Consider the following 11,416-nt stretch of genomic DNA (forward strand, 5'->3'; position numbering starts at 1 on the left):
TTTGGTAACTTTTTCTATTTGTTTTTGTATACAAGTTAAACAAAATTGCCACTGAAGAAGAAACTCTCAACATACAGCAACAGGGATTCGAAAATCTATTATTCAAAGTCCAGTACAACCACTTTCATTATAACAAATCATCAATACATTTCTTCATAGATTAAGATTGAAAATGAACTTCAAGACCAAGAAAAAGAGATGGCTTATATATGTATATATTATGACCCATAGGATTTTAGAGAAAGAAAAGGCTAGAAAAGCTAATTGTTGGGCACCTTATTGGACCTAGAGATTAAATGCATTGCCTTCATGTGGTGAATTGCAGAGGAAGGATCAAGGCTTTTGGGGCAGTTGGCTGTGCAATTCTTCACAGTTCTACATCTATAAAGCTTTGTATCGTCTTCGGCTATTGCTTGCAATCGTTCCTTCTTGAACTCATCTCGACTATCATTTTAATCAAGTTTTTTAAAACTCACATCATCAATCATAGACTAAGGTAGTTGAACTTAAGATCTATAGTAAATTGGGATCGAGAAAGTTGAATTACCTATCAGAGATCCATCTATAGGCATGGAGCAATGCAGCAGGACCAAGAAACTCTTCTGGATTCCACCAATATGGAGGACATGAAGTACTACAACAAGCACAAAGAATACACTCGTACAACCCATCTAGTTTCTTCCTCTCTGCCGGAGATTGCCTGAACTCTCGCCCACCCTCTGCCGACCTTCTAGTCTTCAGCCATGGCTCGATTGACCTATATACATGCATCACACTACAGTCAGCTTAGAGGAAAAGTAAAATGTGATGATTCTCGCATACAATCAATCATCTTAATGACAAAACACACATGCATTTTATTCAAACATCAAGATAGTATCATTTCTGGGACGCATGTCAAGTGTCTTCGAATTCATATTAGTTAAGCATGAGTTTCATCTAAAAACCAATTTGTTTTTAATGAAAGAAGTAACAGTATCCTTAGATGCTATGAAGCATCTGCCCAGTCTCGTGTAAATCTTATAAAGATTAGATACTGTAACATCTCTTCATTTTTTCAAGAGTGGAATCCTCAAACATTTCTTATAATTTTATTATTATAATAATTGAAAATTAATACTTTCCATAAAAGGGAATAACGTTACAAAGATTTGAATGATAGCGAAAAGCTTAAGGTCAAGAGAGATTACTTGTATTGTTGGTAGAAGTTGGTGAGATCAACAACAAGATCTTTGATGACAAACATATGGGGAAGAGGGGTTATAATGGTGGGTTTGGAAGTGTCAGCATCAATAGGTTTGAGGCAAGCAACTGTGTTAGCTCCATCAATGTTCATGCCACATGATCCACATATTCCTTCCCTACAAGATCTTCTATAGCTCAAACTTGAGTCTTTTTCTGCTTTTATCTTCTGCAATGCATCTAAAACCTACAACATCACCATGCGAGAAGAGTGAGACCACTCTTAAATATAATCTAGTGGTGAGATGCCGGACACAAATTCAAGATACTTGTAAGTTGTATCCAAGTATGCAAAACTGTGAACACATTCTGACATTACAGGTCATCTTGAATAATTTCTTGAATCAAAGGCAAAAACTATCGTAACACTCAAACTGGTCAACGTACAAAGCTAGAAACATCCCAATCAACAGTACTAATCACCACATTCGAACTACTTTTGCAGTTTTTCTCCCAACACATTCATTCAAAAATTGCATTTCCTGTTAACCACTAACCACCAACTTCATGATATAAATTCGAGGTACTTTTGCAATCTCCGTACATTATGTAAATTCAAAATGGCATGTCATGATAACCACTGACCACAAAGTACAAATTTAAGGTACTTAAGGGGAGTATTTAATTTACCTAATAATATGATTCAATTATATTTGGGATTAATGACTCGAATGAGAAATAATAATGCAGATTAAATTTGAGCAGCATTTGAAATGCTAGAAAACAATAATTATATTGTTTTCGTTAATAATTGACATCGGAACTCATGATATAGTTATCAAACAAGTTTTTATCTAAATTTTCTTAAATAGTTATTGAACCATGTTGGTGTAAACAAGCAACAGAAGATCAAAACAAGAAAGAAACCAGAAACAGAAACGTTATGAAAGGAGGAGAGAGAGGGGGAAATGGAATATATAGTGTACCATAGGACCACATTTAGAGAGATCGAGAAAGAAAGAGTGAAGAAAAGGCTTGTGGTTGGGATATTGAGGATTCCACCTATATATTTTGAACTCCTTTCGATTATTAAATTCATCAAGGTTGCTCTTTATTTCACCATGAGCTTCCATGGCTTCTTCTGCATGTTGCTTAGCCATAGGACGTGCCTCTAATACTCCAAACCTTTGCTTCCACTCCTTGTTGTAGCCATGGCGGAACCACCTTTTTAACATGGATCCCTCCTAGTTTACTTTTCTTTTGAATTATTTGAAATGAAGAACGAAGTGTTTGATTTGGCGTTTCACAAATTTAAGCACTTTTGCATGCCATAAGTATATGTGTGGGTTATTGCTTTGAATTACACGTGCTCTACCCTTCCATCACACTTGTAAATTAAATATGATGTGCACTTACATAACGAAAACCATAATGCAACATATAACACGTATCCTCAAATATAACCGAACAATTTTGATGTTATAATAAAATTTAAATCTAACTCTCATCCTCTGTCAATCATCAATCATATTTTTTATCAATCATGAATCATATTTTTTATATAATTATGTTGTTAGTAGGTGTGATAACCGTCCGATATATCTAATTACTTGTCATATTTGTAATATGTAAAGAAGATATATCACATATATATATATATTTTATCCTCGCATGCAATTAAACATAGAGTGTAAAAGAAAAATTTTCACACAAAAATGTCTAATACAAAATTAGTCTTTCCATGTTTCATTATCACTTGTTCTATAGAATGGGCTTGGGCCTTGGTGTAATGTGATATGGGCAAAAGCCCATTTAAACATTGGGAAACTATACGATGGATTGGAAATTTCAAAATCATTTGTTTGGGCTATTTTCGGAGTAATAGTTACACATTTAGCCATTAGATTTAAAATAATTAAATATATAATAATATTTTAAATTCTTTTTGTAAATATAGCAAAATTTTTCAAATTCTATTAATGATATAAGTTTATCTCCGACCGACCATGTTGCAAATATTGGTTTATGACTGATAGACATATGAAATCTATCAGTCATACAAGTCTACCAGCGATAGCTTTGTTATATTTGTATTTTTTTAAAATGTTGTTATGTTCTTAATTATTATTGCTAAAATAGTAATTTTTCTTTTTTCTAATTTTGGAGATAGTTGGAACAATTAGATTTAAAAGAATTAGATATATGATAATATTTTAAAATTATCCAAAACTATTTATGGTTCAATCTTGGTTTTTTTCTTTATTTTCTTCTTATTGCCATTTTCTTATTTATTTATCATTTTATATCTTTTAATACTAATATTAATTACACACAAGTAATATTTCCCATATATATAATTTAATTATATATTTTGATAATTATTTTAAATAGTGAAGCTACTAAAAAAATATGTATAAACATACCAAAATTAGTAATATTAATAGAACTCCCCTTCAATTAAAAAATAAATGATTGAAATAGTAAAATATTGTATTTTACCTATTTAACCTTCTAGACTTTACAACCACCATTGATGTCATGAGTTGAAAGTTGAAATTCTTTAAAAACAAAAGGTAAATAAATATGGCTCAATTACATTTTAATAAAGCTGCCAATTTGACAATTCTTCCTAGAAGTAAGGCACAAATATGATATACCTTTTTAATTCAAACATCATTTTCAAATTAAAATTTTTACCCTTCAAATAATTCCTCAATATTAATTTTCTATAATCTCTCCAAATACTTCATACACCAAAGTAAGTCAATAGAAAAGGTACGTGAAGACTCTGTCTTATGAATATAGACTTTACAATTTAAATGTTATAGTAATGTATATATTCTTGATTTTATTTTAGTTACATTCTCAAAAATTGATATTTAATTATATCTCATCAAAAAACTGAGTCTATCAACAATAAAATTCTACTATACTATTTAATAATTGTCTTTAATTATTCTTAGATTATTATAATGATTGATTTGATATTTTAATTTTAACAATGTGAGAGTTTAAAGGTATACACAATACATTAATTTTCTTTTCTTCCAAAATAAAGGGATTGTTATATATCTCTTCTATTTGTCACGTTTTGAAATAATTAATTTCTTTTTGCCAAGTTTTTTCTCTCGCTCCCTCCTTGTCCTCTTCTTTCTTTCTCTTTTTCTTTTCTTCTTTTCCGTTTAAGTTTCCTCTTTTCTTTTTTACCTTTTATTTCTAATTTCTGGTCAATGTATTTTCTAGCAATATGAATCAGTTCATATTCACTAGTATACTTGATTCTACAGTATTCGAGTATGAAAAAAGCTTGCAAGAAATTAAATTTTAAGTATGTATATGTTTAATCAATCCTTAAACTTTCTCCTTTTTTTTACAGTTAAACGTTGAGATTTTCTAAATGAATCTCCTTCTTTTCTTATCTCATCTGATTTAATTTTAATAACTTAAATATATAAGTATAATTAAATTGCATATGGTTATAGATTTGTTTAAAACATATTTCTAAATTTGTTTTTAGAAAGCTTACTGAATTTAAATTGAGTTAATCTGACTTATGCTATCAAATTGATCATAAGATCACTCTTACTCTCATTGTACAATGGCAGCCAAGGTGCATGGAAAGGGACTCTTTTTAAAGGCAATATATAATTGACATTTGTCCCATGAACATATGACTATCCATGCATGCACCCACGCCACCCGACACCTGTCTTCTGCCATTTCATTGTTTCTATAAATAATTCATATTGTACATATAATTCAAAATTTGTGATCGACTCCAAATTAATTCTAATAAACAAAACAATCTCTATACGTCGTCCTATAAATAACTAATAATATATTTTCATTCCATATGTATACATCCTATACAATATTCCCGTTGAATATTGTGTGAATATATATTTATTATATTCAGTAATTGTAACTTTCATAAAAAATTTAAATATATCCGTCGTCCATTCTTTGTCCATAGAAGGCTCAACATCTCTCATTTATGAGTATAAATACTACCTGCTTTTTTAAAATAAGAACAAATGAAACTTCAATATATTTATGTTGTTTTATGTTTTGAAAAAATTAACATATTTTAATCTTAAATATGTGCATAATTACGAAATTTTGAGAAATAAAGTGCTTTGGAAACTATGCAACATACTACACATAATAGAACAAAGAGAGAAAAAAATGAAAGATGAGGATGTGACATGTTGGAAGTAGTAGGAGAAGCAAAAATATATTGACCAAAGGTGAGGAAAAGGAAATAAAACTAAACATAAAAGATAAATGAATAAATAAATAAATAAATATATATACACACGAACTTTTTATTTAAAATAAATAAAAAGTAGATCATGAAAACACGAAAAGAAAATTTATTTGGACGAGGAGCCTCAAACACTATTTTGGTCTTTGTTGAGTTCACACAACTTTTAATTATAGTTAAGCTTATGATCCAACTTTTACATTTAAGTCATTATATTAAAGTTTGAATCGAGTTTAAGCTTAATTAGGTCAACTTATTGGCATAATCAAAGACGTATAAGTATCTATAATTAATTTTTCTTAGATATTTACGTAATGTAAATGTTGTTAAATTGATTGAATTTTTATTTTTATTACTTTTGTTGGATAATATTATTCGTACTATATAAGGTTTCAATTGGTTTTTCTTAATATATTAATTTTTAACACTTTTAAAAACATTGTTTTTGGCCGACAAAATATCATAGTCTAAATTACAAAATTAATAAACTTAAAATATTAAATAATTTACTCCTTCAACATAAAAAAAAAATAATACAGTACATTAAGAATTGACATACATGGACCAATAACAAGTTTATTAAGTACTTTGATAGATTAATTTTAAATGGCCCAAATGAGACAGGTAGGTCAATTTAGTATTTAAAATGGTGATCCTCATCCAATCTAACATATATAAATAGAATTGAGTTAAACCCATATTTAAAGTTTGGATTTGTTGATAAGATTGAATTAAAATAGTTAATTTTTTTAAAAAAAAAAAGTTGAAACCAACCGTTTGATCATAAATGCTAAATCAAAACTCTTAAAACTCACGGTAAAATTTTATTTGTTCTATAAACATAATTTATTTCAAAGTATAACTAAGTTTAGATTTATAGTTCATTTCGATTTAATTAAATAGTAACTACGAAGAGATCGTAAATAAAAAATATATATATAAATATGAATATAAATTAATTATAGTTATTTTCTACGAGTTGTTAGTATAAAAGCTCATGGAAGGAAAAGATGTTAATGACATTAAACTTACGTTCACTTTAAATATGAATTAATTTTATATTACTCAATAATTTTCATCCGATAAAATGAAAATGTTATACTTGTAATTTTTATGTAAAAATCCATCTTTGCCTTTTTTAAAGGAAAAAACTCATTTAGTTTTCTTTTTATTTTTAGTATCAAAACTTTTACTTACTTTTACGTTTTTCCTTCTTTTGATATGAACGAATATATACTTTAAGAAGCAATTCACATTGAAACCAATAATATATACAATAGAAGTTTAAAACATATTCTTACAATAATAATTAGAATGAGGAATTTTTTTTTGAGTAAAAATAAAGGTAATAACGTAACATTCCTTTAGTACGTATGAGATAATCATGTGAAATGGTTAAGCGTAAAGTGAATAGCAAGTAAAACAGTTAGAAAAATAGTTTTAAATATGTTAATGAGTTAAACATGTTTTGGCACGATAGTAATGAATGGTTTGTTAGATTGAAGTGTCGAATGTATATGAATGTTGATGAGCAAAAGATTTTGGTTGTTTGAGTGACAAACATAAGCAAGGGAAGAAAGAAAGAAAATGATAGCCAACAACATATGGCTCACCACTTTTGTCTTTTGTGGATGTTGTTGAGCAAAAAGTTTTGGCCTATTATTTGTTTGCTTTTCATTTTTTCTTTTTGGTAAACTACACCAAGCCCTCACATTTCCCAATGACAAATAATTGCTTTCCCTAATTCAACCTCATGTCAAAAATCCATCAAACTAAAGATTACAAGATTATGGTTAATTTATTTCATTAATTTTCAAATTATTATGTTTGTACTTTCATAATTTGAAATATCTTTTATGGTTTTCATTTCATTTACATGTTTTTTTTTTCAAAGATTCTCAAATAATTAGTTTTTGAAATACTTGCTTCCCTTTTCTCACATTTTTAACCATGCCTTTCTTTTCACATTGTAAAAATTAAAAATTGAAAAGAGTTTTAATTCCAACTCAAATTCTAAAAATAAAATGAAAACCCACTTTTTCAAACCGGTTTGGTCTAATAATTTGGTTTTCTTATGGTTGAAAATTAATTATGTTACTCTTTAATTTCTTAAAAAAAACAAAAAAAAATATTACTAGAAGGTTGATAAAAAAGAATAACCAATTTATTTATAAATATAACAAAATCATAAATAAAAAATTCATTAAACCATATAAACTAAACTACTTTATTTATATATATATATATATTGGGTTCTAGGAAATCAAGTTATTTTGTAACCATTTTTTTTCTTTTTCTTTTTAGTTTTATAGTTGAAAACGTCAATGACCATTTCATGAGATGGGGACCTAAAGGACTGCCCCGGATCTCATCTAATTGTTCTCCTTTTCTTTTTCCTTTTCTAAGTTCTTCTTTTTATATATTTCACTTAAATCTAGTTTTTATTCAACTAAACTATACACACTTAATACAAAACCTCGTTTTATAATAATTATAATACAAAAATACATCAACTTGAATTGTCCAATTATTAAGACATATGTGTTATTGGTTGAAATTTTGAACAATAATTTTAATTTATTAGATAACGTGAAAAAGTTTTTAAAAAATAGTATTTAGGAGAATAAATATTTTAAAGAGAATAATTTTATGTGTCGGTTGAGTTGTGCATTTTGCCTAAAGAAAAAAAAGGTTAAAAGAGAATAAAGATAAGAATTATTCTTTGTAACTTCGTTTTTTTTTTCTTTCTTTACTTAAGGTTCTTTTTATTTAACTTTTTTTTATTGTCAATGTCGGTATAGTTCAACAATAAAGTAGTAACATAACTTAAGTTCAAATCTTTCGATTCTACTAAAAAACCTCTCTCTTTACACTATCTCTCATAAAAAATTACAATTTTCATTCTAAAAACATATTTCTATATCTATCAATCTCTGAACTTTTAAATCGTTACTGATTATCAACTTTTATATTTTTAAAAATAAAGATTGAATAGGACAAAAAACCAAAAATAGTATTGTGAAATGGAGTAAATGAGGATCAAAATAAATCAAACAAGAGAAGATCTAGATTTTAATTGGACTCTATTTTTTTTTCATTCATCTTTAAATTATAAAATTATTTGATTTTACATCGAGAGAGTCTCTTCCCTATAAGATGAAAAATATTTGCTATTTTTATTTCGTTTGAGTTTGACATAGTCAAATTGAAAAATATTACCCTTAAAAAAAATGGTACGTGCAAGAAATGATTGCAGTGATTTTAGTTGTAATGATAAAAAAAAGAAAAGAAAAATGGAGAGTGAAACAAAAAAAAGATGAAAAAGGAAACAAATCAATTCATTAATTGAGGAAAAATATGTTATAAAAAGTGTGGTATTGGTAATTGTAAATCAATTTCTTTCCTTCTAAAAGCAAATACCTTTGATATATATATATAAAAAGAATCTATTTTATTTCTTTTTAATTTTCATTGTATTTGTTTTCTCTTTTATCTTTTTATCTAGTAATTTTACAAATATTTATCTTTATTTAACTTCCCAAAAAAATTAAAAAATCTAAAAATTATGGCCTATTTGTAACTATCTTCTTTAAAAAGGTAAAGAATTGAGTCTACAATTTTACATCTTTTTTGACTAATTTATAAATAATAAAACAAAAAATGATCTTTATATATTACAAACAAAATTTTCAAAATTTAGCCATAAAATACAGAAAATAAAACTTTTATTTTCTTCCATTTCTTCACCATTAATGTGTGTACTTTTAACGCTTTAAATAATTTATGTACTAATAATAATAATAATTCAATTTAATTTTAGTATGTAACTCTTTCATTCTTCAATATTTTAAAACACTTTATAGGCTTGTATATATTAAATTTTCAATATTAGACTTAAGCGGCATATTATGATGCAACAACTTTAACTTTTGTAGTTATTATGTAACACATGTACATCTAATCTCTAATCTATTTTTGGATCTACGTATATAATAAATTCAATAAAAGTTCAATATTAGTTTGATCAAAATCATTACAAAAAAAAAATAAAAAATAAAAAATTATGTGCAAAATTACATATAAACTTTATCGTCTAAATTATTACAAAATTGAGACTATCCGTGTCATTTTAAAGTAACCATTAGGAAGTAATTAAATTGGTACTTTAACTTAGGGAAGGAACCAAATTAAAATTGTATTTTTTTTTCTTTTATAATAATTTGATTAGGATGTAACTTTTGTATACTATTTGGAATATGTACGTAATATGTATTTTGACTTAGGAAAAGGGTAATGATGGATGAGTTGAAAGTTGAAACTTTGTGAAGATAGAGTCAAAAGGGAAAAAATAATAATAATTTATATAATCTTTTATATATATATTAAAAAAAAGTCTATTGAAAATGACATGTGTGACCCAATATAAAGTTCTTATTGTTTGAGCCCAAGAAGGGTTGCAATATTTTTATAAAAAAATTGCATGTTATTGTGTTATATTATGTCCAACAGAAGTGACTTATCATTGATATGATTAAAGTGAAACAATGGCATTGAAAACATGTAAAGCTCAAGAACAAAGAAAGAATAATAACAATCATAATAATAATAAATAATATATTACCCCTTGGTCTTGTTTTTTAGGTTAAAGAAAATGTGCCTAAATACTTTAATAATTAATTTTAAAGGAAAAATTTTGAAAAGTTTCTTCATTGCCCCTACATGAAAGGAAAGTAATAATGTTTTTCCATAATGTAATGATCATACATAAAAATGTAACTTGATGGTCAAGGAATATGTTTGACAAAAAAACTAAGGAGAAGTAATTTAAATTTCCCAAAATATATTATAAGCTCAATTTTAGAGGCTACATAAAGATTTGTCAGATCACATTCTTTAGAGGGCTTTATCCAAACACTTTGAGCTTTTTGGACATTTGTGAATGGGTACTACTAATATGATTCAATAAATTCAAGCATCAATAATCATTTCATCTAAGAATCGAGTGTCATTTCAATGTCTTTTGTTTGAATATAATGTCTTAATTTCTTTTTAACAAATGGCAATTGCATATGGTTTTTTCTTTTTCTTTTTTTTCCTTTTTTTTGGGGGGGGAGGGTGGGGGGAATATATCTACCATCAATTGGAGCATTGAATTAAAACCTTAAAGATCTAATTTTTCTAAGTGGTTTAAATCAAAATGAAGTTGTTCTTGAAAGTTTTGTTATATTCTCTTCTTCTTTCTCACTTTATCTCCTTTGAATTTAGGAACTTGGGAATGGATTGATACCACCTTCTATGCCGTTTTTTTCAACATTAATTACTACTTTGTGTTTCTGTTCCTTATTCTTCTTCTTCTTCTTCTTCTCTTTCTTTCAAACGAAGCTTTCTTGACCCTCTTGCCATTTGGTTTCACGAAGAAACACAATTTTCTATAAATAAATAAAAGAAAAAAAAGTGAAAATGGTGAAGTGTCGTTGATTAAAATATATTTAAATTCAATCAAAATTCCTGCTAGAACCTTCATACAACTCTTTTTCAACCCTTGTTTTGATTGCACTAAATTAATTGATATAATAATAGCTTAGGCGAAGATCCTTATGATAATCTGGTTGTTTTTATTCATATATTCTTTTACTTAATTGGTTGGGCCAGCAAAGTATTTCAATCATCATAGATAAGACTCTCTAGTCACATCTAACCAAGTGGTTAATTAAAGCATATATATATATATACACACACACATTTAACAAGACGTGGGCTGCTGGAATCCCAACTTTTGATTACACAGTACAAACATTATCATTTTGTAAGCTTTTAGTTCAATTGATAATTTAACATGGTATCAAAATAGATAGATTTAGAAAAGTCATATATTTTAAGCTACTCTATCGTTAATATCTATTTTCATTCAAGCATTTAGATTAAAAAAGAAAATAAATTTTCTTTTGCATGTGCCGCTACACTTTGAAA

The 11,416-nt window shown here is 27.0% G+C and overlaps 1 protein-coding gene across 1 annotated transcript; it reads right to left on the reverse strand.

Annotated features, from left to right (window-relative positions):
* Nucleotides 1–72: 72 nt before the first annotated feature.
* Nucleotides 73–2,532, reverse strand: LOC101209955 (succinate dehydrogenase [ubiquinone] iron-sulfur subunit 3, mitochondrial). The gene is made up of 4 exons (XM_004146874.3): nt 2,169–2,532; nt 1,191–1,429; nt 548–757; nt 73–444 (listed from the first exon to the last, which is right to left on the reverse strand). The coding sequence occupies exons 1-4, from the start codon at nt 2,415–2,417 to the stop codon at nt 261–263; spliced, it is 882 nt and encodes a 293-aa protein (XP_004146922.1). The 5' UTR covers nt 2,418–2,532; the 3' UTR covers nt 73–260.
* Nucleotides 2,533–11,416: the final 8,884 nt, after the last annotated feature.

The sequence above is a fragment of the Cucumis sativus genome, chromosome 4, assembly GCF_000004075.3.
Source record: "Cucumis sativus cultivar 9930 chromosome 4, Cucumber_9930_V3, whole genome shotgun sequence".
NCBI classification, from domain to species: domain Eukaryota; kingdom Viridiplantae; phylum Streptophyta; class Magnoliopsida; order Cucurbitales; family Cucurbitaceae; genus Cucumis; species Cucumis sativus.